The 26,995-nt window shown below is 31.4% G+C and overlaps 11 protein-coding genes and 1 non-coding gene across 12 annotated transcripts; 6 read left to right on the forward strand and 6 right to left on the reverse strand.

Moving 5' to 3' along the window:
• Positions 1 to 132: 132 nt before the first annotated feature.
• DFA_07095 (uncharacterized protein) lies at positions 133 to 4,030 on the reverse strand (the record flags this gene model as incomplete). Its single annotated transcript, XM_004366907.1, has 4 exons — positions 133 to 827; positions 897 to 1,385; positions 1,467 to 3,661; positions 3,750 to 4,030. The coding sequence occupies 4 exons, from the start codon at positions 4,028 to 4,030 to the stop codon at positions 133 to 135; spliced, it is 3,660 nt and encodes a 1,219-aa protein (XP_004366964.1).
• A 65-nt stretch (positions 4,031 to 4,095) lies between these two features.
• DFA_07096 (uncharacterized protein) lies at positions 4,096 to 7,591 on the forward strand (the record flags this gene model as incomplete). The annotated part of the gene is made up of 9 exons (XM_004366908.1): positions 4,096 to 4,129; positions 4,327 to 4,366; positions 4,794 to 4,918; positions 4,987 to 5,348; positions 5,433 to 5,643; positions 5,713 to 6,249; positions 6,344 to 6,543; positions 6,619 to 6,884; positions 6,964 to 7,591. 9 exons carry the CDS (start codon positions 4,096 to 4,098, stop codon positions 7,589 to 7,591), a joined length of 2,403 nt encoding a protein of 800 aa, XP_004366965.1.
• Positions 7,592 to 7,803: 212 nt separating this feature from the next.
• DFA_07097 (synaptobrevin domain-containing protein) lies at positions 7,804 to 8,459 on the reverse strand (the record flags this gene model as incomplete). The annotated part of the gene is made up of 2 exons (XM_004366909.1): positions 7,804 to 8,275; positions 8,362 to 8,459. 2 exons carry the CDS (start codon positions 8,457 to 8,459, stop codon positions 7,804 to 7,806), a joined length of 570 nt encoding a protein of 189 aa, XP_004366966.1.
• Positions 8,460 to 8,921: 462 nt separating this feature from the next.
• Positions 8,922 to 10,477, reverse strand: sqle (squalene monooxygenase; the record flags this gene model as incomplete). Its single annotated transcript, XM_004366910.1, has 2 exons — positions 8,922 to 9,220; positions 9,313 to 10,477. 2 exons carry the CDS (start codon positions 10,475 to 10,477, stop codon positions 8,922 to 8,924), a joined length of 1,464 nt encoding a protein of 487 aa, XP_004366967.1.
• Positions 10,478 to 10,990: 513 nt separating this feature from the next.
• Positions 10,991 to 13,075, forward strand: DFA_07099 (uncharacterized protein; the record flags this gene model as incomplete). Its single annotated transcript, XM_004366911.1, has 4 exons — positions 10,991 to 11,693; positions 11,760 to 12,172; positions 12,241 to 12,722; positions 12,859 to 13,075. 4 exons carry the CDS (start codon positions 10,991 to 10,993, stop codon positions 13,073 to 13,075), a joined length of 1,815 nt encoding a protein of 604 aa, XP_004366968.1.
• A 267-nt stretch (positions 13,076 to 13,342) lies between these two features.
• DFA_07100 (uncharacterized protein) lies at positions 13,343 to 13,549 on the forward strand (the record flags this gene model as incomplete). The annotated part of the gene is made up of 1 exon (XM_004366912.1): positions 13,343 to 13,549. The coding sequence occupies one exon, from the start codon at positions 13,343 to 13,345 to the stop codon at positions 13,547 to 13,549; it is 207 nt and encodes a 68-aa protein (XP_004366969.1).
• Positions 13,550 to 13,557: 8 nt separating this feature from the next.
• Positions 13,558 to 13,630, reverse strand: DFA_07101. The gene has a single exon. It is a non-coding gene; the product is annotated as a tRNA-Arg (tRNA).
• Positions 13,631 to 15,166: 1,536 nt separating this feature from the next.
• On the forward strand, positions 15,167 to 16,291 carry DFA_07102 (uncharacterized protein; the record flags this gene model as incomplete). Its single annotated transcript, XM_004366913.1, has 4 exons — positions 15,167 to 15,350; positions 15,446 to 15,685; positions 15,761 to 16,082; positions 16,171 to 16,291. 4 exons carry the CDS (start codon positions 15,167 to 15,169, stop codon positions 16,289 to 16,291), a joined length of 867 nt encoding a protein of 288 aa, XP_004366970.1.
• A 776-nt stretch (positions 16,292 to 17,067) lies between these two features.
• DFA_07103 (uncharacterized protein) lies at positions 17,068 to 20,110 on the forward strand (the record flags this gene model as incomplete). Its single annotated transcript, XM_004366914.1, has 8 exons — positions 17,068 to 17,170; positions 17,250 to 17,534; positions 17,616 to 17,846; positions 17,922 to 18,286; positions 18,370 to 18,634; positions 18,704 to 18,949; positions 19,018 to 19,539; positions 19,611 to 20,110. 8 exons carry the CDS (start codon positions 17,068 to 17,070, stop codon positions 20,108 to 20,110), a joined length of 2,517 nt encoding a protein of 838 aa, XP_004366971.1.
• Positions 20,111 to 20,259: 149 nt separating this feature from the next.
• On the reverse strand, positions 20,260 to 21,214 carry DFA_07104 (Nonspecific lipid-transfer protein; the record flags this gene model as incomplete). The annotated part of the gene is made up of 3 exons (XM_004366915.1): positions 20,260 to 20,748; positions 20,825 to 20,939; positions 21,081 to 21,214. 3 exons carry the CDS (start codon positions 21,212 to 21,214, stop codon positions 20,260 to 20,262), a joined length of 738 nt encoding a protein of 245 aa, XP_004366972.1.
• Positions 21,215 to 21,684: 470 nt separating this feature from the next.
• DFA_07105 (uncharacterized protein) lies at positions 21,685 to 23,807 on the forward strand (the record flags this gene model as incomplete). The annotated part of the gene is made up of 4 exons (XM_004366916.1): positions 21,685 to 21,724; positions 21,746 to 23,104; positions 23,155 to 23,480; positions 23,559 to 23,807. The coding sequence occupies 4 exons, from the start codon at positions 21,685 to 21,687 to the stop codon at positions 23,805 to 23,807; spliced, it is 1,974 nt and encodes a 657-aa protein (XP_004366973.1).
• A 50-nt stretch (positions 23,808 to 23,857) lies between these two features.
• On the reverse strand, positions 23,858 to 26,898 carry DFA_07106 (uncharacterized protein; the record flags this gene model as incomplete). Its single annotated transcript, XM_004366917.1, has 6 exons — positions 23,858 to 24,903; positions 24,982 to 25,251; positions 25,324 to 25,962; positions 26,044 to 26,330; positions 26,399 to 26,503; positions 26,588 to 26,898. 6 exons carry the CDS (start codon positions 26,896 to 26,898, stop codon positions 23,858 to 23,860), a joined length of 2,658 nt encoding a protein of 885 aa, XP_004366974.1.
• Between the last annotated feature and the right edge of the window lie 97 nt (positions 26,899 to 26,995).

Here is a 26,995-nt window from a genome sequence, read left to right on the forward strand (position 1 = left end):
TCTTATATTTTATCTCCCACAGGGTTAAATATATAATATTTTTATAGTGTTGATTTTGGGCAAATTCAATTTTCTGCATAAGTTAATTTAAACTAATTTAATTTTATTTTATTTAATTTATTCAATCTTTCTTTATCCATGGGTTATTATTGTTGCTGTTGATGTTGTAGATGTTGTTGATGTAGTACTGGTGTTGTTGTTGTTGATATAAGGTTTCAACAATTTAATGACTCTTTGTTGTAATCTAACTTTTTGAATGGCTGTATTCCACTTTTTCTTGTTTTGTTCTTTTGATGCTTCATCTTGGCATTCATCTTCATCTTCATCATATTTCTGTTCCATTTCATCATCACCAAGATCTATATCATTATCGTTATCATCATCATTATCTGATTCATTTGTAATTGCAAAATATTTGATATTATCAACTAGTTGACTTTCTTCATCTTGTTTGGTTGATTTTTTAGAAGAAGAAGCTTTTAATCTTTTTGTAATGTTTGAAAATGGTTTAAATGAAGATACTGTTGTAGTACCAGAGGATACTAAATGATATTTAAGTGATTTAGTTGGGATATCTTCCAATTGTAGTCGTCTGGTTGATTTTTTGTATTCAGAGTATGAATGACGAATGGTTTTAATCAACAGTCCCCATGGCAAACCCATTGATCCAAGACCCACACTAATAACCCATTCATAACCACCCAACGGAACCGTCTGTACAAAATTCTCTCCAAATTCAATAATGATCACTTGAACAATAGTACAAATAAATAGAATAACTGTAAATTGCCAATTACTTTTAATTCCTTCAAATACATTTTTATCACCTTTAAAATAAATAAAAAGTTAATATTAGATAGTTTCTATTATCTATTCTTTCTTTCTTTGTTTCTTACAAGAATGAATTCTACGACAATTAATTTCATTAAATAATTGTAAAAATATAAAAGTATTAAATAGTAGGGTGTAATGATGTTTACTGTATGGTACTAAACCAAGGAATATGGCGTCACCCAAGAAAAGGATGACAAATAGTACACAGAGTTGGAATATGGTTTGACCAACTATATTAAACCACATTGAAAAGGTGATGAGTCGTTTATCCTTTTTACTCTTTCTCTGTAGGATACTGTCTTTGGGTTCCTCGGTGGCAAGTGCCAGTGATGCCAAAGTATCCATAATTAGATTGGTCCATAGTAATTGAACCGCTGATAGAGGACTAGCTCCCGTGCTACTTGTAACAGACCCAACAAATGAAATGATAACTGCCACAAAATTAACTGTCAATTGGAATTGAAGAAACTTTTGAATTGATTCCATTACATTTCTACCCCATTTAATTGCATTTATGATTGATGCAAAATTATCATCTAATAATATTATATCTAAAAATTAAAAAGTAAAAGTAAATAAACAAAAAAAAGTAAATAAATAAACTAATTAATTATTTCTTATCTTTTTCTTACCAGAAGCTTCTTTTGCAATTTCAGTACCAGTAATACCCATTGAAAAACCAACATGAGCAAGTTTAAGAGATGGAGCATCATTGACACCATCACCAGTGACGGCGACAATTTCTTTTGCTTCTTTTAGGTATTTGACAAATAGTTGTTTGTCAAGTGGAGTTGATCGAGCAATGACTTGAATGTTTGGTAAGAGTAGGTCGATTTGTTGTGGAGTGAGTTCTCTAAATTGACTCCCCTCCATACAGTGTCCTCCGGGTGTGAGAATGCCAAGCTTGATGGCAATGTTTTTGGCAGTGTCTATATTGTCGCCCGTGATCATTCGAACGCTCATACCGGCTTGTTGAGCAATTGCAATGGCACGTGGCACCTCTTTTCGAATTGGATCACGTATACCGAGAATAGCAAGACATATAAAGTTTGAATAGGTAAGGGTGTCATTGTAGATTTGCTTCCATATTTGTTCGAGTGGTGTTGGGTTTTCCGAAGCAATGTAAATGTCAAAGTAGACAATCGTAATCGTTCGAAGTAGGTCTGCAGACATACTCTTGACACGTTGCAATAAATTAGATCGTTGTTGGTCATCCATCTCTTTCAAAGTATCGTGTGACGAGTGCCATCTCGAGCACCGACCTAATAGTACCTCGGCGGCACCTTTAATAAATATTCGGTATGTCTGAGTTTGATCAGTCTCTTTCAACTTTGTTATGGTTGCCATCATCTTGGTATCCGATGAAAATGGTACAACTGTACATATTGATTGATTTAATCGAAGTTTTGGTAAATCAAACGACAAATAGTCTCCATGTAAATTCATTGCAAATCCAAGTAATGCACATTCAGTTTGATTTCCAATAAACATTGTAGTTGCATTCTTTTTTTGATTTTGGTCGCTGTCTAGTTGAGCTGTAGAATTACTAACAATAGAATCTACTATTAACTTTTTGGTTGTTTCTGATAGAGTCGTTGGTAATACTGCATAGTCTATACCATCGGGTTGTTCTTGTAGGTTGATACCAGCAACCCATCCAGATACGACGGTCATTTTGTTTTCGGTTAGGGTGCCAGTCTTGTCACTACATATGACTGTTGCGTTACCCATCGTTTCACAAGCTTGTAGTTGACGAACAAGATTGTTTCCTCGAAGCATTTTGAGCATACTGTACGCCAGACTGATGGTGACTGCGAGTGGCAGTCCCTCTGGTACAACGACGACTACAATCGTGATGGCAGTGATGAGATAGTCCAATATATTGTTGAAATACTCTACTGATCGAATCGACTTGCTCGCATCAGACATGGTAGCGATGGTTGTTTTAACGAGTAGAATGGCAAATGTCAACACGGCAATGACAACGCCAACTTTACCAATGGTGCCTGCCAGACTGTCGAGACGCTCCTCTAGCGGGGTCTTGGCATTCTCAACACGCAGCGACATCATCGTCTTTCCATTCATGCTGTTGACACCGACACACAGTGCCATCATACTGCCACACCCCTCGGTCACGAGCGAGCCTGACAACATGCGCATGCGTCCCAGTACTGGGTTGGCATCCTTTTTGACGGCTGCACTCTCGCCTGTGCACGCAGACTCTTCACACGACACACCAAACCCTTGCACGAGGAACCCGTCGACCGGCACGATCATACCCGTCTCGATGACAATAATCTCGCCTACATTAATCTCTGATGTCGGTACGACACTGTATCGACCGCTACGTACCACCTTGACCATCACATTGGTACGTTGTTTGTTGAGTTTTTGGAACTGCTTTTCTTTGCTATAGTTGTTGAGTGAGGTGACAGTCACAACAATCAGTACAGCAGCAATGATTGATATGCTGTCGATCCATCCATTGTCTTCACGGCGCCACAACACTGCTATCACCAACGACACGATTGCAGCCACCGCCAACATGATCATCATATGATCCTGTAAGCTTTCCAAAAAGTAAGAGATCAATGATCTAGTCTTTACAGGTGGCAATACATTCTTTCCAAATGCCAGCTGTCTTGCACGAAACTGATCATACTCTTGCTCCTCTCTTGACAATCCCTCCAACCTATCAGTCTTGAGTGATCTCTCTAAATGTTTTAATCCATCACTCTGTACTAACAAATGTTTTAAAAATGGGTCATCTATATTAAATAAAGTATTTATATACTCTAAATCAATATTAAATGTTGATCGTTCATCTCTAAGTTGGAACAAAAAAAAAAAAAGTTGGTGGTGTGAGCAAAGAAGTGGTTAGCTTTTGTATGCAACTTTCAATGTCTTTGTCTTACTCTTTATCTTTTATATCAATGGTTATAGATTCCTCCTCTTCTTTCTTTTCATCATCATCTTCTTCTTCTTCATGTTTTAATAATTCTTTATTCTTTTTCTTTTTGTTTTTCTTTTTCTTATTTTTCTTATTTTTCTTTCCACTTGCTTCATCTTTTACTTTTCCAACCATTTTATCATTGTCTTGATGACGATGATCTTGATGATCTAATAATTCCAATTCAATTTCATCTTTTTCATTGTTTATATGATGATTTGAATTTGAATTTAAATTGGCTACCATATGTGGTACAAAAATTGTTATATATTAATAGATAAATAGAGATAGATGGATACAAATAATTGAAAATGAACACATATATAAAAGGAGACAATACAATAAGTATGTTATTAAATGTGGAAAGGTGGGTGTGAACTCTACCAGATACATTCACCACTCTCATCCATATATACATACCACCCAGTGAGTAAGTGAATAATTTAAATTGTCACTTTAAATTTAAAAGTTGGCATTTAGCACCACCACAACCAAACCAACCTGGTGGGTGTTACATCGTACATGTTTTAGTTTTTAAAAAGTACCAATCAAACCAAAGAAGAGTGAGTCTGAAAAACCAATGTCAGTTTATGACTCTTGCCCCTCCCCACCACCACCACTTGCATTAGTGCTACCTTTTCTGACTGACTATTCATCATCATCCACCCACAATAGTTTTACACTTTTTTTGAGAATCATCTAGATTAATCGAGAATATTTTTGATGTTCATCTATAATTATATTCTCGTCGACTAGAAATATAAATATAAATTATATTCCTCTTATCATGAAATTGAGGAATATTGTTTCCAATTTTTGAATTTTTTAATTTTTTTGCTTTTTTTTTTTTTCTTGTTGAGCTGAAGATTAAACTTGAACCCACATATTAATTATATTCGATAATCTACAATACTATATATATATATACTACTATAACTCTATCTATCACTTTTTAATATCTATTAATAGTTGAGAAGAGATTGATTGATTGACAACATAGTATACATAGAGAGAGAGAGGAGATGTCTGCACCAAACTACTTTGACGACGATCTATTGGCAACAGACGACCAAATCAACTATGAAGAACAAGAATACGATGACGATGAAACCTTTGGTGATACTGGTCCATTAAGTAACTATAGATAATAAAGAAAGATATAATATAGGTAGTGGTAGCTAATAATCAATCTCATTTAATAGATGACGAATGGGAGAATCAACATACATCATTGGCACATGAACATGAAGGATTTGTAGTTGACAATAAAATAAGAGATGGTGTTCAATTAAAGAGATACGACGACCAGGAAGATCTTGGAGATGATGGTAGTCTCTTGGAGGACGACGAAGATTATCGTAATGGTAACGGTAAAGATGCGGATGGTAGATCATCATTTTTTTCAGATCTTCCACCAGTAAACAACAACAACAACAACAACAAACAAAACCGTCAACAACAACAACAATCAAATGCACAAGGTAGAACTGTTGGAATGTTTAGTTCATTATCACTTTATGATGATAAAGAAAAGAGTCCCAATAATAATAATAATAATAATCAAGTAAAGCATCAAATGATATATGAAAAAGAAAGCAACATATTGTATTAAACTTTCTCTTTCTCTTTTTCTTTTCTCTCTTATTAGGTTGATAATGATCAATTAGAATCAATGTTTAAAATTGCAATGGGTGAGATTCCAACTACTAGTATCCCTCAAGCTCTAACACCACACAATTCTTTGAATAATGTTCCAACTACCCCACAGCATCATCAACAACAACAACAACCACAACAATCTCCAATTGATCCATTGAAAAAATTGTTCCAATCTGGTGTTCCTCAACAATCTCCAAATAGTATGCATATATCAAAACAAAAAGAAACATAATATCTAGTATCGTATCTAACCATTTTACTCTCTTAAGAATTGGAAGCATTAAAAGGAGCATATTCATTATCTGATTTGGAAGCTAAATTTGAACAACAATCACAACAACAATCCTCTGTTTCACAAGTGGTCGAACAACAACAAGAAAATGTACAACAACAACAACAACAACCGCAAACACCTCAAGGTAAAAACAATATAAACAATAATAATAGAAACTCGTCACCATCAAGACCAGGATTTACCCTTGGTGATGCTATACCAGGCAACAGAGAATACCAACAACATCAACGTATACTAAGAGATCAAGCAAGAGATGCAAACTGGAATCAACATCAATCACCCAGAGGCGATGGAGGAGGAGGAGGAGGAGCTCCCCCAACTTCACCATACAACAACAACAAATACAACAAAAATGCCCAGAATGGTAAAAGTCCAATGAAGCAACCACACATTCAAGACAAAAAGTACATGAGTGCCGATGAAATTCAAACTATTCATAGATTACAAGCTTATCAACTTCATTATACAAATCCATATATAGAAGATTTTTATTTTCAAAAATTAAAAGAAAGTATGTAAAATGTAAAAAGTAAAAGGAAATATAAATAGAAATAGAAATAGATCAATCAATTAAAACCATTTTATTTCTATATTTTTTCTTTTAGGATCAGGAGTTGTAATTCAACAATTTACTCATACACCAATTTGTGATTCACTTCCAAAAACAATTACAAAGAAACCAACTACAACAGCTGATCCATTACTTGGTGCTTTGGGACGTATTCCATCTCATTCAATTAGAGCTCCAAGACCAATCTTGCAAATTATACTTGATAAAGATGAAAATGAACAATATGATAAAACTGTAAGGAATCAAAAAAAAAAAAAAAAAACAAAAGTAATATCAGTTACTTATATATTTTTTATTTTTTTTTATTAGGTTCAATCAAGTGATCAAACTATTAAATTGGCAATTGAATCATCATATAATCATTTACTTGATATTGAAGATATTGATCAATTGATTAATAATCAACAACAATCTGCATCTACTGATAATCAACAATTAATAGATCTTCAAGCCAAAAAGGAACAAATAGCACAAGACCTATTTAAATCACTTCATTTGGATCCATTCCCATGTTTCAAATTTGAATCACCATTATTACCACAACAAACTCCTGATCAAAAATGGCCTTCTGTTTGGTAAATATAAAAAGAAAAAGAAAAAGAAAAAGAATCATGATTATTAATTTTTTTATTTTCCTATTTGTTTTCCTTTTAGCCCAGAAGATTTATTATTTGTATCATTATGGGTAATTGGTAAAGGTAGAAAATTATTGAATAGAGCCTTTTTATCATTGACATCACCACAATCGGTATCTGCGTTATTTGCAGTATGTAGAAATCTTCCATTATTATTAATGTTGCATTTGCCAGAGGGAAGTGAAGCTGCAACCAATGGAATCTACCGTACCGTTTCGAGATGGGTCATGGAAATCCCAATCCAATTCTTCACACTTGCCTTTCACTTTTTAGTCAACTTTAACCAACCCCAATTCCTGACCAAGGTGTTTAGCCACCGCAACGGTTTGGCCGTCATTGAACAATTCCTTCTCAGAGGCTATCTCGTTCAAGACCAAGCCTACCTCTTGCACAATAACCTCCAAATGGATCCAGTTGCAGTACTCCAATTCCACGAAATCTTTGGACGTTTCTTCCAACGTCTTACTGGCAACTTTGCAAATATCTTTAGCCAACAACAACCATCACAATCACCAAATATTCCTCCACAACCATACCCAGAACTCGTTAAAATTCATTCCCTCTTATTTCATCATTCAAATGAAGCTCAAAAGAATATTCTTTCAATGGAATTGGGTATGAATAATAATAATATGATGATGAGATAAAAATGGAAAAAAAAAAAACAAAAAAAAACAAAACAAAATTAAAATATAATATAACAACCAACAAACAACAAAAGAAATGAAAATAAATGTAAAATCGAAATAATTAATTAATATATAAAAGTTAGTTTGTTGTTAGTATATTTTATTATTATTATTTCCATTATTCCCATTATTATTATTATTATTTCCTTCCGTGTTTCATTTCCTATTTCTTATTGAAGTATACAACAACGACGATTTGCTTTTTTAGCTTGTTTTAAAAATAATTTACTTTTTGCAGATAGATCATTTGATTGTTGTAATAGGTCTTCCATTTTTCCCATATTTTGAAGTGCAGCGTCTATATTTTTATGCATGATAATAGTGATATCATTGATTTGTCCTTGAATTTCAGTAGTCTTGTCAACGTTGGCCACCGTTCCATATTTTGTCATGATATTTTGTAATCCAGGGAATGGTGATCCAATAATTCCCTGTGTCGTTTTCAAATATTCCATCATCATTTCACTTAGACATCTAGCTGCTACTCTATCTGGATATTCTTGATCCGTAAATACCACTCCACCAAATTCCTCTCTTACATCAACAAAACATTTATATTGTTCATAAGGTACCGCATTTTTTGTATTCACATTAAACTTTTCAACAAAAATCTTACTAGTCGCTACTAATAATTCTTTTACCCTAAAAAGTAAAAATAAAAGAGTAAGAAGATGTAATATAGATACGAATATATATTACTTGTTTGTTGTTTGTTGTTGACTACTTACGTTCCTCTTTCAAAGAAACCAAATTGATTTAAATCATATACACTATCAATTACATCACCTCCTTTTCTCCTTGTCAATATTATACTAATTATCTTCATTCTTTCTTTCTATCTATTAGTTGTTATAAGTTTGTTGTTGTTGTTTTAAAAATACACAATAAATATTATTATTATTATTATTACTACGTTATAATATAATATGAATGAATAAGTTAGTCTGTGTTTGTGTGATACGATTGAATCGAATGTTATTATTATACTTTTTTTGACCCCTTTTTCACTCGATTAGTGATTTCCTCAAATTAACTCGTTTCCGACATTCTCTGAATGGTTTTCATTGTTTTCCGTTTCTCTATAGGTAACATTGGAAAATGATATGATAGTTTATTTATTTATAATTATTATTATTATTATATTATATTTTTTGATTGATTGATTATTGAAATTACTCTACTTTTTCGAAAAAGTAATGAAGTAATTCGAATCTTATTACAAAATATAACTAGTAATATTAAATTTTTTAAAAAAACTATTATCCTTTTTCTCTTTTTCTTCTTTTTCTTATTTCTTTGTTAATCTAAGTAAACTACAAAGAGCAACTAATTTTTGAAGTATTTTTTCATTTCTTAATAATGGAACAACGATATCTGAAGCTTGACACAACATTTTATAAGAGGTTGCAATTTTAGATGGAGTTGGGAATGGGAAAAGATTCTTTACCAATCCATAAAATGCAACTGCAAAGAAATGCATTGCCAATACATGTGGTTTTGGACAAAGTCCTGATAATAATTTAACTGGTCCTGCTGTAAATTCTCCTCCTAAACTTAAATATCCCATACATGCTTTTCTTAGATTTTCTACAATTTAAAAAAGTAAAAAAAAGTATTAATAAAACAAATAATAATATTATCTATCTTTTTTTTCTATTTTCTCTCTCTTTTAAATTTACCATAATCGGCAGAAAAAACATTATAAAGAGCACCAGCTAAAACATTTAAAGTTGAAGCAAGTGGTTGACGTTTTGATTTGAATTGTTGAATGATATTATCCATGACTTTAGGGTTACAGAGATCGGCGGCTGATAGACGACCGAGTAATTGGGACATGTGGTAGACATCGGAAAGGGCGACAGTCATACCTGCACCAGTGAGGGGGTGACGCATATTCCAGGCATCGCCGAGGATGATGGAGCCGGGTTTGGTGCTTTCTTGGGGATGGAGACGAGAGTTGGGCATCTTTTTGAGTTGTTGCGTTTCGAGAGCCTGTAAAAAGGCGGTGCGGAGTGTTTCGGGTAGTTGAGGGGCTGTCTGTTCGCGGAAACGTTGTCTGAGTATATCATTGCTGGGACAGACACCTGGGACATCAACCAAGACTCTGATCTCATTACTACCGATACGATACATGAGGATGGGAGTTGGATCGACCAAAAAGACATGTCCATGATGATGGTATGGTAGGTTGACACCACGGATAATGAGTCCGACAAAGGTACTGGTTTGAGAGGGTGTGTTGGCAGGTGTAATGACACGACGCAGATTTGAGAAACAACCGTCACAGACAATAGTAAGTGGTGCACGCTTATCCATTGATACCTGTTGTCCAGTCTCGCTGTCCAATGTTACATAGGTTACACCGTGTACCTGATTGTCATCCTCAATGAGTGCTTTGACAGTACCTTCAACCACCGTAACATTGGGTGCAGACGACATCTTTTCACGCAACTTGTTGATAAACTTGCCATGATGAAACGAGTAACCAATAGCATTCTCACCAGTACTCTGTAATTTGGGGTAGGTCAACTTGGTACTCTTATCGGCACCCATAAAGATACCATAGCCATAGGCAGGTGATGCATCGATACCTTGAAAGCAGTCTCCCATCCCCAACATCTGTAGATGCTTGACACCACCAGGTTGCATCAACTCACCAACAATTCTATCAGGTTCGCTCATATCACGTTCCACTACGAGTACTTGTTTACCTGCATTACCAAGTGCAAACGCCATAGACGTTCCAACTACACCTGCACCTATAATGATTACATCATAATCATATATATCTTTTAATTCTATTGAAACTGAAGAAGATGAAGAAGAAGAAGTAGAGGAATCCATCGAAAAATAAGAGAATAAATTAAATAAATAAATAAGTTGTATGTTATCTCTTTTTTAGATGATGGTGAATGAATGAGTAGATTGATTGTCGAATCAATGAAAGAGAGAGAGAGAGAGTCGAGTACTTTAAAAGATTTTTTTTTTTTTTTTTCAATCTGAAGAATCTGATCCTAAGTTTGTTTCGTTTGCAACATCACCTTCATCAACAACCAAGAATCGACTTGTGGATGCTAACATAATTGTTTGTTCAACAACCCCTTTTAAGGAAAGAATGATAGATCATCATCCCTTTTTGAACAACTCACTACAGTTGTTTGTTTTTAAAAAAGATAAATTATTATTTTTATTTATTTATCTATTTTCCTTTAATCTTTTGATAAATAAAAATTAATATAATATTATATAGATATAAAGATTATAAATATTTAAAATATTAATAATATTCAAATTGAATTCCAAATTGAACACAATAAATATAAAAAAAGAATGTAAATTTTACTTTTTTTAAAAAATATGAATAATAATAACAATAATAATAATAATAAGAATGTTTCATTGACATCATCAGAATCATTTATATTTAATGATTTAGGTGATACACATGAAACTTTAGATGATGCTATTAATAGTACACCTGTATTATCACTTGTAAATAGTACTGAAGGTACAAATAATACTAGTAGTAGTCAACAACCTGAAACTATTATAGCTGCTACAACTAGTACAACAACTACAACAATAGAACAAGAACAAGAACAAGAACAAGAAGAAGAAGAAGAAGAAGTAGAACAAGAAGATGATGATGATGATGAAAGAGAAGATGAATTTGAAGAGGATGATGAACAAGATGATGATATTGATATTCATCCTACTACAGTCAATGTTATTAAAGAAGAAGAAGAACAAATACAACAACTATCACAACAAAAAGAAAAAGAAGAAATAGATAATCCATTTCAATTGGATAATAGAAAAAGTAGAGAATTATATAAAACAAAGATATTAGAGAAACAAAAAAGTTTGGATAATATTCCAAGTTATTATTCCAACAAGATACTCTATGACAAGAGACATATTTTCATTAAAAAGTTGGTCAATCGTGTATTTTCAACTTTAAAATCGGCTACTTCAGAAGACTTATTGGCATCTCAAAAGAATAAGATTCTAAAGGAATTATTTCGTAATTTATCCTCTGAATTGGATGATTCTGTTTTAGGTAATGGAAATAGAAAAAAAAAGAAATAGGATCCTTTTATTTATTTATTATTTTTTTTTTTTATAGAATATTTACAATGTGATGAATTTAAACAAGGATCACCAATTAAAGGAATACCTTATAATAATAATATTAAGGATAATCAAATGTTTGCATCATTTTCACCATTACAACTTTCAGAAACCAATAGATCACTTGAAATTCCACCAAGGATTACATTGGTCAATGAACAATCAAATTCACCAATGGATGTTCGTCATGCAAACGATCCAATACATTTGGAAATTGAAAAGAAATCTTATACCTTTGATTATCCAATACTAGATGACAAGGAACAACCAATCATTTATTATTATCAATTGGCTTCTCTCTATCTATACCATATACCAAATGAAGTTGATAAACATCGTCATCTTTTCCTTACCCTCTATAATAATCATTGGTTCTTTTTAATATTTTCAAGTTTATTTTATCTTTGGGTAAAAGGAAATGGAAAACAAAAAAAACAAAAAAAACAATATTTATTAATTTACTTTTTATTTTTTAGTTGCTAGAATATAGATTATCATTAATACCACAAGTAAATGTATTTATAAAAGCAACAAATAGATTATTTTGGCATGATAATGATTGTAATTATCAAAGATTTAAAGAGGTTTATATGGTTATTAAAAGTAAATTGTTGGATGGATCACTATGGTCAGGTTTAAATGAAGCAAATGAAGAGAATTCCCACGATCCAAATGGTATACTATCTAGAAATCGTCGTCTTTGGGTTGACTTTTATCATATTATCACTGTATTTTACTTTTACTATGAAGATAATGTCACTGTGGAATCTTTGGCTCGTTTTAGACATACTTTGGAACAACACTATACCAATTCTGTCATTGGTGGTAATGACCCTACTCTATCTGAACTTTCAATAGATGATATCTTTGTTCGTGGTGTCATTAGACATTTATATCAAATTAAAAGTGAAGAAATTTTAATTAAATATATTGAATATTGTACTTTTTTTAAAGGCAAGTAAAGAAAAAAAAAGAAAAGAAAAGAAATGAAAAAAAAAGAAAAAGAAATATTAATTAAACTCTCTCTACTTTCTAGATTGGAATTTAACAGCAGTAACAAAAATTAAATTACAATCTTGTTTATATTCTTTTAGTAAACCTGGATCACCTTGTCATATGCCAAGAGATGTTAGAGTTGCTAGTAGACAGGCTTTGGATATACTTTTCCCTCAGGGTAGTTTGTCTCGTCACACTGTCAATCTTTTCTTTAGACTTTTACATCCATACTATTCAACTGGCTCTATCGTTCATTGGATAAAAGAAACTATTAAAAAATATTTACCTTCTTTTTTTAATAATAATAATCAATAAATTAAATTTTAATCAGATGGCAAAAGCTCAAAAAATCAATTTAATTTTTTTTAAATGATTTTTTTTCATTAAAATATTGAATCAAAATCTTCATCACCCTTGCACACCAAACTTTTTCATTTTTTTTTAGTTTAAATATTTGTTTCAATTAAATATTTATATGTAACTTGTTATAATGTAGAAAGTAGTAGATATAGTACTCTCATCTTCTCCTCCTTCTTAATGGTAGTCTTTCTTGTCGCAAGCCATTCAAACTAGTATTGTTTCATGGAGTTGCAAACAAAGGGGAAAGCTCTACGTGGAGGAGCACATTCTGTTGGAAGAGCACACTCGGAAGCTCAGTTAGTCGTCTACTCTCTTTGGTCTCCCTCGGTGTTGGCAGCAAGGTTACCATCCACTGTCTGTCGGTGGCCAGTGGCAGCTAGGTTACCATCCACTGTCTGTCGGTGGCCAGTGGCAGCACAAAAAAAATAAAAAGTGGACGACCAATGTGGGGCTCGAACCCACGACCTGCAGCTTAGAAGGCTGCCGCTCTTCCAGCTGAGCTAACCGGCCACGGTTATTATGGTGGGTGTTTGAAAATATCGGCGTCCTTCGCAGCCCTTTTTTTCGATTTTTGGCCTTATTTAAAAAAAAAATGGGTTGAAATGATTTATTTAATCATAAATTTAATCTTGAAACCATTACATCCAACTGGTAAGGCTTCCTCTCTTCCGGCCTAGCTAACCGGCCACGGTTATTATGGTGAATGGTTTCCATTTGTTGATGCGTTTCTATTATTCTCTTTTTTTGGAATCAACTGTTTACCACCGAGTTGCCCACTGGTAAATTTAAAAAATAAAATTTCAAAAACAAAAAAAGTTCATATATAATAAAATTATATATATAAATAAAGTTAATTTTGTTCAAGCAACTTTTATCATATAATTTTGTTTCTTTAATAATCTACCACCTCTACAACATCCACTACTTCAGCCACAACAACATCTGCGACATCCACAACATCCACTACATCCACCACAACATTATCACTATCATCTTTCAGTGCCGAGAATCATTTTGATATCAGAGATTGTTTGTACGTACACGCAAAAATTTAAAAATAGATAAATAATAAGTAAACTGTATTTATCCAAAGTACCAAATCTATATACTCTGATATTACTCTTATTTGTTTATAGAAATATAGTCATTACCCCTTTAATTTGATGCTTGACCAAGCGTTTTGAATTTGATTGCATACATCTCTATAGGTGTATCTTTATCTTTTTTTCAAAGTTTCATCTTGGTGATGCAATCAATTTCATCTCTGCTCAAAGAACCCTCCCTCAACCCTCCTTTGATATATATATATATATGAAATGGTTTCCCTATCTCTTTATTTATCACCTCTTCTCACTACTAGTGTCGCTTCTCATATCTTCGCGAAGTCGTGGGTTGTGGGGGTATTTTTAATTTTTCATTCCCGAATTTCATTTTCATTCGCTGTCGCCCACATCCTTAATTCTCAGGTGAAGATGCACAACGTAATCATATCATATGTATAAGTTCTTTAGAATATGATTAGGGTGGGGGGTTATAAAGTAAAATATCATTGTTCAAAGATGCGATGAAATTTAATCTCTCTCTTGCTCGTAGTGTATGTAGAGAGGTTCGTTGAAAAAGAGATTCGATGAAAAAATGTTCATTCATCAGTGACCTCTTGACAAACCGAGCATGACGACAATGTTGCCACCCTAAAAAAATGAAAAAGTGAATATGACCGTTTTGGGACAGATGCAAGGATGGATTGCGCAAACGTCTAAAGACTAATTGGTCCATAGCGGTAATGACGTGATTTCTTTTGGTTTTGTCACCGGCTTTTTTGTAACCATCTTCTAAGCCCTCTAATCACTCTGAGAGTGAGTGGTTAACATCACACAATCTCCTCCTCCTCATTCTATTATTAAATTCTTTTTTAATCATACCCTATAAATACATAGTACAGTCACAGCAAAACTAAATTCATATGATCAGTCTCTTTTTAAATACAAATATTTTTATCTTTTTATTCTCTCTCTCTCTATATCTTTATATATCTATATCTTTTAAATGTCAAGTAATAACAATTCAACTATAATAAGACCAAAATACCCAAATCTTCATGGATATGATCCTTCAGTAGGGTTGGCAACAGCAGGTGTAGTTGGTTTTGCTGTTGTATCTATAATATTATTAGCATTATCTATAAGATTTAAAAAGTTTTGGTTTTTTGTTGCTCCTGTTGCTGGTGCTGGTAAAATAAAAATTAAAAAAGATAAGATATAAATATAGAATACTAATATAATTATTTCTTTCATTTTGTTTATTTTATATTTAATTTTTTTTTAGTAATGGCAATTGGATATGGAACAAGAATAATAAGTGGAAATGATGTACATAATCTAGGAAAATATATTACAACAACCCTTTTAATTTTATTGCCACCTACAGCCTTGGCAGCCGTATTTTTATTTGCACAACTTGGTAAAGTAATGAAAAAGACTGGTATTACACATCCAATCTTTAGACCAAAAGTTGTAAAATATTTATTTTTAATTGTTGATATTTGTTCAATTTTCATTCAATCTGGTAAGCAAATTATAAAATATAAAAAATATAAAAAGAGTAATAATGATCATTTATTTATTTTTTATTATTTTGAAGCTGGAGGAGCATTATTAGCACAATCAGCAGATAATATAAATTTACAAACACCAGCCAAAGCAGTAATGTTGACTGGTCTAACCATTGCCCTTACATCATTTACACTATTTTTCTTTTTAATTGTTTATCTTCACATCAAAGTACTTAGAGAAAAGTCTGACGAGGCTGACAAAAAATGGAGAGTCATCTTTATTGCCCTCTATATCAGTGGTCTTTTAATTATCCTTAGAAGTATATATCGTGTTGCAGAGTATGCAGGTGGTTATCATAGTGCTATAATGTTAAATGAAGGCTTATTCTTTGGTTTGGATGCTTTACCAATGTAAGATATCATACATTTTACAATAACAATAATATTCGTTCCATTTATTTATTAAGTTGAATCTTTTCTTTTTTTTTTTTTTCCAAAGGTTTTTATTAATGTGTGTATGGATTCCATTCCATCCAGGATATGTTAGTCTCAGTAACAAGGATAGTAAAAAGAAATCAACCACTACCGATGAAACAAGAGGAGGTGTTGAAATGGAATAGAATAAAAAAAAAAAGACCCAAACTTTTTTTTTGTAAAAGAAAGATTCTTCAAATTTTACTCTTGAAACCCTAAGCAATATATAATATTATATAATATAATAAATTAAAAATTAAAGAAAAAAACAATATTTTTTTGGGGTTGTGATGTTGGAAAAACAAGAAAAATGAATGTTAGTCAATACTAGTCAGTCACACACCACTGTATTGGGGGTTGGTACATAGAGTGAATTTGGGGGGGTAGATATTTACCAACTTTTTTTTTAGAATACGAATAACCAAATTCATCCAACACAATGTCTTGACAGTGGGTGTGTTGTGGTAAACACATGAATAAACTATCTATTAGACAAGTGTGATCATCATTTGCATGATTTTTTTTAATTGTTGTTAGTATTATTATTATCTATCTATCTATCTATCTATTATCCTATACATACTAGTTGGTTTATCTGTAAACCAAATTATTTGATCCAAAACCAAATTCAGTAGAACAAGTAAAAATACAAACTTGAACAAAAAAAAAAAACAAAAACAAGAGAGAGGTTAGTATCTATTAACAATCACAACATCATCAATCCAACAACAACAACATCACAATCATACATTAAAAATGGAATTGTAATAATATTAATACAATTATTTTAATCGTCATCATCATATATAAAACAAAAACAAAAAAATACACCACTGTTTTTTGATATTATTTATTAAATACTTGTAATTCTAAAAAACCTTATTTATTTTATAGAAAGAATAGAAAAAACCTTTAAAAAAAAATGAAAAGATCAAAATATATATATTTATTTTTAATTATATTATCCATAACGATTTTAAATACTTTTGGTTATACTCCAGATGAATTAATTACAAATGATAGTGGTAAGTCTAAACAAAAAGATAAAGTAAAAGATCATCTTTTTTTTGTTTTTTTGTTAAACATATTTTCAATTTAATTTAGGCGATTCAAATGATACAACGACGATAGATAATAATGGAACGATTAGTAATTCAACAAGTGGAAATGTAACAAGATTCAATACATCAGGTTCTGCTATACAGAGTTCAAACAATGAACTTAAATTTAATTTCCCAATAGTTGGCATTGCAACAAACAATCCAAACTCTACGGCTCCTATCATCATTAGCAAATATCAAGCTTTTGCAAATACCGATAGAATTGTTAAAAAAGATTATCAAGTACTTGGTGGTGAATCAAATGTTATGAATTCAATTGAAGTTACTCGTATGAATATAGAAAGAAAAAGAAAAAGATAAAGAATCATATTTTAGATTAACATTTTTTTTTTGATTTCTCTCTTTTTAGATACAGCAAGTTATAATGGATGTGTTGCATTGTTGAGTAAAACTGATAGTGGATGTTTAGTAATGACTTATAGTTTGAATGGTTCAAATGGAGAACCTGAAAACTCGATTCAAAATACACGTGAACTACCCGGTATCAATTGTACAAATATTGCAATCGATGATACTTATATTTGGTTACCAACTACTGAAAATAGACTTGAAGTTTTAATTCATAGAAATTGTCAAAGAAGTAAGAAGAATTAGATATAGACCTTTTTATATTTATATTTACTCTTTCTTTTTTCTTTTTTCTTTTTTTTTATAGTCGAACCAACCAATTTAACAAAACCATTGGGAAAGAAAATAGATTTTAATGGTACAGATACAACTATAATATTTGCAGATCCAAGAACCAAACCAAAACGATCATTATATATATTTCAACAAAAGACTAGTGTATTAACACAATACACCTATAATAATAGTCTAGAGGCTCTAACAGTAACTAGTACAACCAATATTGGCGAGGCATGTTCAGTTAGTACAATCAAAAATGGTCAAATCATGGCATCATATCATGATGGTTTCAAAGCTTTCAATATTTCAAATGATCAATCCATTCCTTTTGATTCTACAAATATTGATAAAGTTGATCTTTGTGGTCCATTTGTTTATAATAATGGTTCAATTGTAAGAAAGAATATAAAAAAGGAAAAAAGAATATTTATATATATTTCCTGTTATTAATTATTTCTTTTCTTTTTCTTTTCTAGTATTCAATAACAAATAATAATAGTTTTATTCAAATTTTACCTGGAATTGTATCAAGAGTTAGTTATCCATGTTATAATTCATCAAATGGTATCATTGAAGTAAAGGGAGCCATTAATCATTATAATATTAAATGGCTTGATAATGGTTCAACAAAATATCGACGTGAAGGTTTACAAGCCAAAAAGTATAGTGCTGTCCTAACTTCAACCATTTTCAATGACCCTACTTCAATTAAATTAACTTTTAATTTAATTGAACAAAAAAGTAAAATAGAAACAAAAATATAATCAATAATCAACAATCAATCTAATACTATACTTTTTTCTTTTTTAGATCCAGGACATCCATTAAAACATGGAGTATGTAGAACAGATTCAAATGGTACAGTTGATTTTAAAAATATAATGACACCTGGATTAAAATATTCATTTGTATTGTATGATCAAAACAAAAACTTTACATCGAAAAATGGTACATTCAATTATCTAAGATCAAAAAATTATACTATCGATATGACAAGTATTGATGAATATGGGTTTAAATGTTCAAATAGAATTAATATTCCAATTACTCAAGGAGGTAAGGAAAAAACAAAAATAATAACAAAAATAATATATTTACTTTTCTTTTTGTTTTTTTATTTGTAGCAATATTTGATCCAGAAATTAAAATTAAAAATCCAAGTTGTTTTAATTCAACAGATGGTGAAGTTGAAATTGTAGATTTTTATCCAGATTTATATAATTATGAAATGGTACCACATTCAATTCAAACATTCAACAAGTTTATTAAATTGGGTGTTGATAATCTTTATGAATATGTATTGTTTATAACGGAAAAGAATGATACTAGTTGTAAATTACCAAAGAAAATCAATCTAAAATCACCACCTCAAATGAAACCACCTCTCTATACTTATTCCAGAGTAAAAGAGTGTTATGGTGAACCTGCTATTCTCAAAGTACAATATATACCAGGAATGGATTATTCATTGATTAAAAAGGAAAATGGTCAAAGATACCAAAGTACAAGAACCGATGGTGGTTATTCATTCTTTACAAATATTCCAATTGGTAATTTTACTCTTCATTGTTCTGTTCCAAAAACAAATGGTACAAGTCTATGTAAAAATGAATTAACTCTACCAATTAGAATTATTCAAAAAACTCGTAAGTCAAACAAATAGAAAACAAAAAAAAAAAAGAAAACTAGTCTTTATTAATCTCTTTTTAAATTTTAGAAATTGAATTAGATCAATCAAGAGTAACAACACAATGTAATCCAGATGGAAAAGAAAATTTAATAGTTAAAGCAAAAGGAGGACAACCAGAAAGAAATGGAGATTATTATTATATTGGTAAATATGCAAATGCCAAAGGACCCTATTTAAATGTTAGTTATTGGGTTGATGGTGTTTACTCGGTTACTGTAGCCGATGCCAATGGATGTGCGGTAACCTACGATAACTTTACCGTCAGTAGACCTAGTGAATGCTCCATCTACTATGATCACAATGGCAATGTTGTTCACAAGGCTGGCATTGCACCAGTCATCAATTCACATTTGGCCCTTGCTCTTGGTATTGGTCTTGGTGTTGGTATCCCAGTACTAGTCGCTGCTCTCATAGGGGGTGTCGTATTGTATCGTCACATTGGAAAGGCAAAATCAAGAGCTCTTCCTCCTCCAAATAGTATTCCTGTTTTCATGGGTGGTAAAATTCAAAATATTGATAATTATTAAATAGATTAGAAAAGAAATAAAATAAATAAAATAAACAAATAAATATAAATATATAAATAAATAATTATTATCATTATTAAATATTTAAAGACAATTCTATTTGTTTTGTTTATATATTATTAATTTTTTATTTTTTAAAGTTTAAAAGTTTAGAGCTTAGCTTTTGGAGCAGCAGCAGTAATTTTACCCAACTTCATGGCGAGACCCATATTTCCTTTAATCTTTAACTTTCCTTGACCAAAGAGAACTTGACCATTGACCTTTCCAGACATTAAATTGATCAAATCTTCTTCCTTGATGGAGATGGTGCAGTCAGCCTTGGCTGGTACGCCAGCCTTGACGCTACCCTTTTCATTCTTCAAGTCGACAGTGTATTTCTTGGTACCAACGTCAAAGAGGTAGACACCATTGATTTGCTTGACAAGCTCTGGCTTACCAGCAACAGTCTTGGCCAATTCAGCAAATACCTTGCCCAATGGAGTTCCATCGTCGAGTGAACCACCAGCAGCGGCAGCTGGAGCAGCAGCAGTAGTGGATGGTGCAGCTGGAGTAGCAGCAGCTAATTTCTTTACAATAGCACTCAACTTCATAGCAAATGCCATATTACCACCAATCTTTAATTTCTTTTGTGCAAATGCCTAGTGGTAGACAGAGATAGAGAGATAGATTGAGTGAATAATGATGATTCAATCATGATGATTGATTGTTACATACAGTTTGACCATTAAGCTTGCCATTCATCAAGTTTACAAAGTCTTCTTCCTTCATGGTGATGGTGCAGTCTGGCTTTTCATGCTTATCAGCCTTGAGTGAACCTGATCCATTCTTTCTATAAAACAACAATAATAATAGATAGTAGTTTTTTAGCAATGTTCTAATTACTATTTGTATATGACTGCTTGCTATCTATCTATATCTATCTAACTATATATTATATCTCAATATGTGTATTAATTGTAAGTGTACATACAAATCAACAGACCAAATCTTTTCACCAGCAGCAGTAGCAATGTTGAATTGGTAGATACCCTTGATGGTCTTTACGAGTGATTCACCTTCAGTCTTGATGACGTTTTCCAAGTTGGTAAAGATATTTGAAGCCATAGCTATATATGTTGTTGTTGTTGTTGTTGTATTGTTAATACTGATGAAATATAGTACTATAATTGATGATATTGAAGGGATGAGTGAAATTGCAAACAAAAGAAAATTTGAAAAAAAAAGCAATTTTCTACAAACAGCTCTTGCGGAGAAATAATGGAAGATTCCGTCTATTCACCAGACATGACGTAAAAACAACCATCGCTATTGTTTACCGAATTGGTAATAAAGAGATTTTTTTTTTTGATATAGTAGACCTATCTATTCTCGGGTTCGGAATAAATCAATATAAATAATAACAATGAATTATTATTATTATTGTATACCAAAGATAAGTTCAGAGTTTGATGATCTTGAGTTGGAAAAAACAAAAAAATTTAATAAATGGTGGTGCTGTGCAGACCTCGTTTGAACATCAAATTAAATATGTGATTGTGCATCATCATTCATTGTAATTAATTATAATTATAATAATGTTATCAACATCATCATCTCTAATTACAAAAGGAGGAGGTAATCTTGTTAATCTAATAGGATCAAGATCTTTACCTTCTTTTAAACATATAAATAATAATAGCTTTATCAGCAGTAACAGCGGATCATGCAACAACTTTAAACTATATAATTTTACAACTGCATTATCATCATCACCATCAATTTATCAACAACACCATCAACAAATAACCTCTTTATTATCATCGACAACATCATTATTGTCATCAACATCATCACAATCAATTCAACAATTATGTTTTTATTCAAACAAGAGTAATCATTATAATAGAAGAAATTCATATACAAGACAACAAGATGTTAGAGCATCAAAGAAAAGAGAGTCCGTTAAAGAGGCTACACAAAGAGGAGAGGAGCCAGTTAAACGTCGTCACTCTAAATTGGCACATGAACATACCCTTCCTCTTAGCCACGAAGAAAAGGTTGAACTAAAGAAAAAGACTAAAAAGGTTAGAAAGGAGCAAATCAAAGCAAACAATCAAGAACGTATCAAACATGTCGAACAAGTTGAAAATGATCAAAAATTGGATCAACAAAGAGAGGAAACTGAAAGAAAGTCTAGAGATTTAAAGAATTCAATCATTAATCCACCACCAATTCAATTACAAAAACAACAAAATAATAATATACAACAAGATGAAGATGATGAATCTTTATCTAGCAGTAGTTCATCTTCATCCTCATCTTCATCTTCTTCTAGTTCATCTTCATCAAATTCATCATCAAATGAAGATGATGATCAAACATTTGAAGAGTTTGAAAATGATGATGATTTGGAACCAGAAGAATTTGAAGAAGATCAAGATGAACAGTCGGATGAACAGTCGGATGAATCATCGGAACCATTAACAAAACCAGCCAATTATGAAGAAGTGATGAAATTTTTTGAAGATTATAAAGTTTCAAAGGCCAATTTCCAAGGTACCTATACACCAGTACCAGTAGAGGAATTTGATATTTCAAAGATTGATCCATCAAAGATGATTACTCTTTCACCGGAAATGCTTCAAGAATTGACCAAAGACATTGAAGATGATGTTGATGATGACGAATTACCACTACCACAATTCATCACTCACGAGGACGCAAAGAAACGTTTTGGATTTACAGACGATGAATTAAAGAGTGCTGCCGCTGAAATCTCTGATGAAGTCTATGAACAACTTTTGGCTCAACAACAAGTAGAGATTGATCAATTAATCTCTCAAGGCAAACACATCAATATCCCACCAACCATTGATGAACAAAAGCCAATCACCCAAAAACAACCACCAATCGTCGTTGGAAAGGATAAAATCATCGATGCCAGTCTCCAATCGGTGGAAAAGAAAAAGAAAAAATCATCGTCAATGCCATTGATGGAAGAGGAATTGGAAGAAGGTGATGAATACGTAGACTTTAAGGCTGACAAGGAGAATGAAGAAAGAAAGAAAAAGAAAAGGAATCGAAAAAGGAAAAGAAAAAGAAACAACATGATCAAGAAATCAAGGAATTTGAATCCATGGAGGAATTGATCGTCTATAAACAACAGCAACAACAACAACAAATCAAACAAGACCCTAAAAAGAAACATCTCTTGGAAACAAAGAATGAAATTACCATTCATGAAGTGATGGATGTTTTGGCTGAAACCAAATTGGAAGATTTCTTTGTCGTAGACATTTCTAAAAAATGTACCTTTACAAAATATCTTATCGTTGCTAGTTCTGATTCAAATAGAATCCTTGCAAATGCTGAAGAAGATTTATTAACTACTGTAAGAAAGGAGAAAAGAAAAAGAAATAGATAAAAAAACAAAGATATATATAAATATTTATTAATTAATTTATTTTAGTTTAAACATAGATTCCCAGTAGGACATCAACCAATTAACTCTGCAGATGAATCTGATGATTGGAGAGCAATTGATTTAGGATTTTGTATGGTTCATTTATTTGAAACCTCTAGAAGAGAATACTATGATCTTGAAACACTTTGGGCAACTCGTCGTCCAAATGGAACTCAAGAACAATCTTGGGATGATGAAAAAACAGATCTTATTGGTGAAAAGGTAATTGATCAAAAATATATTAAAGAAGATTAAAGAAATAAAATAATTAAATAAATATAAATAATTTTTTTTTTCCTATTCATTTATTTATTTCCATCAATTAATAAAAATGATAGAGAACTATGATTATCATGAGAAATAGAATTGATGTATGAAAGTGAACCAGTACTAGTTTCATTATTATTAATATTATTATAATGATAACGATTGTAATCATAGAGTGCACTAGAGAAACTTGGGAATTGTAATAGTTGCACGCATTCAATAGAACGTTGAATGACTTGAGGATCAAAGTATTGGTGGTAACTTTGAACCTTTAAAAGACATAGAATGACACGACTAGTTGCTTCTGGCCAACGTGCTGCCAACTTGGTCAACGACGAAATAATAACCAACATTAATGTGACTTGTTCAGAGATGTGTTGATGTTGTTGATGTGGTTGACCCAACAATAAAATAGATGATTGTTGTTCTTGTTGTGGTTGTTGTTGTTGTTGTTGAGATTGTTGATTAAGTGATGAATTAGAGACACTAGAGAGTGATTCCATTTTCATCATATTGATACGTTCATAGGCAATCAATTCGAGTGCTTCGTGATAGTCATTGAAAATGGTTGGAGTAATTTCTGTACAGATACTTGCACTACTGTACTCTCCAATGATCCAACACAAGCATTGTGTCATATCGATTCCTCCACCTCTACCTTCGGTGATGATTTGTACCAAAAGATCCTTTTCATCTACTACCAACGATGGATATTGATTAAAGATGGACATGATCTCTGTAATAAGAGTTTGTTTAACAGATCGTTGATATGGTTCAAATGGAAACATTTGTTCGACACGTTCAAATACAACTGGCAACAACGATCTAAATATAGTCTTGTCACCATAGGCCAATAAAATGTCAAAATAAATATGTAACAATGCAGGTACCAATTCACATGATCCAATGGTTCTTGGCGTTACAGGTGTCTTTCTACAAAATTGTTGAAGTAGTGGCAATGTTGTAGTTGACCAAAAATTAATCGATACTCCACTTTCATTTCTTAATAAATAATTATATAAAACTCTATATTCGCTCCATGCTGTATCATTTAAATCATTTATATCTATTCCTCCCATTGTTGCTACAAAAAAAATAAGAAATAAAAATAAAAAATAAATTAATAAGAAATAAATTTTAATCTTTCTATTACTTTTTTTACCATATTTTCTTTGTTCAACTAAAACACTTTCCATTGAAGAGGTTAATAAAGGTAAATCCAAAAGTAAATGAAATACTTCAATAAAAGTATTTGGTGAAATTAATGATGGCAGCAATTCACTAAACTCTCCAATTAAACTATGAGGAAACCATGCCAAACATTTAAATATAGGTGGAAAGTATAATCCAAATACATTTGAATTCTCTAATAACTTTTCCTTATTTTTTAAACAAAAATTTAATGTTTCAAATGATACAAATGAATTCATATCTAAATTTAAAAAATAATAATTAATAAGTAAATATAAATATACTTTTTTCTATTTGATTTCTTAATAATTACAAGTTTTTGGTAAAAAAGTTTGAAAATAAGCTCTAAATAAAGGTTCTGGATCATAGATTAGAGTATGACTATGATTTACAAAAAATTGTAAAAGAGCTAATAATACATGACCAGAGTTTGCATTTGTATTCCTACTAGATGGAATATGAAGTTGATAGGCCTTTTGAACGGTTGGAAAGATTTTTGGTACCAAATTGATATCCATACAACAAAGGAAATCCAATATTCTAATACTCTCTAGCAATGCAATAACAGCTATATTATCAATAGCACCACCGCTTTTTTCATCTTGAATAGGTCTAAGTTTTGATTGATCAATAATTCTTAGACAATAGGATACAATGATGGATTGAAAATTTGGATTTAAAACTCTATTTGATAGTGCTGATCCAATTTCTCTTGGTGTTTGTGGTGGTGTTTCGCCTCCAATTTGTTGTTGTTGTGATTGTTGTTGTTGTTGTTGTTTTTGTGGATTATATAGATTTGTCAACCAAACATATAGCATAGAGAATGAATAAATATTAAATGATTGATCCTCTGTATAGACTTGAGAATTATTCAATACTGTAAAAAATTCAATCGATATTGATCCATCCATTTCTGTTACTGGTGCTGCTCCTTGTTGTCCAATTTTAAAAACTAAAAAAGAAAGAAAGAAAAGGTTAGATATAATTATTAGAGTTTAGTTTGATCTCTCTCTCTCTCTCTCTCTCTACATACATCCAGTATTTGATTGTTTTTGATCAGAAACCAAACTGGCATGTGAAAGAAATTGACCCAATTGACTTTCAATTGGTTTGATTTGAGACATTGGTATGCTATCGGAATAATGTCTAACAAAGGTTGATAGGAATGGTAATGAAGACGATCTTAATAATGGTTCCAATATTGATTGAGCGATGAATGGAATGGTACCAATAAACAATGATGCATTTCCACTACCACTTGTTATCATCAATGATAATAATAATGATAATACTTTATGATCATTAAAAAATGTTTTTAAACTAGAAAGAGAAAAGAAACATATAAACATTCTATTAGTTTGGAATGGAACCAATGATGTAATACAAACTTTTTATGTAATAATTGAGGTTCATTGGTTGATATCTTTGATATAATCGATAATGATAATGTTTTAACACGTAATGGTGAATTTGGATCAATCAAAACCGTTGTTCTATATAGATATAAAAAGATAGATAGATTAATATCACATACACACATTGTATTAGATATAGGTATATAAATCAGATGTACATACAACTTTTCTATAAATACAGGGTTTGCTTTTAAAGCATTTGGTAAAATGATTGATTGTTGTTGTTGTTGATGATGATGATTCCTTTTCTTATTGTGATGATTCTTTTTACCACTACTACTACTACTATTATTATTATTTGTTTTATAGTAATTGATTGTTATTCTATACAATAGTTTTAACAAGTCAAGACATTCTTTTGATTTGGTATTCTTGAGTGCAACATTTTCAATCTTGTTTAACAAATCTTTAATATTAATATCTTGTTGTTGTTGCTGTTGTTGTGGAACAGGTGTTGTTAATTGTTGATCCATATCCTCCCTCCTCTCTTATATATATCTTCAAACAAAGAGAGATAGAGATAGAGATAATAATTAAAGGACTTATACTAGTTGGGTCCAAAATTTGATT

This window comes from Cavenderia fasciculata (genome assembly GCF_000203815.1).
Source record: "Cavenderia fasciculata unplaced genomic scaffold Scf_ET2XIPL01CNAVH-3, whole genome shotgun sequence".
Taxonomy (NCBI): Eukaryota; Evosea; class Eumycetozoa; order Acytosteliales; family Cavenderiaceae; genus Cavenderia; species Cavenderia fasciculata.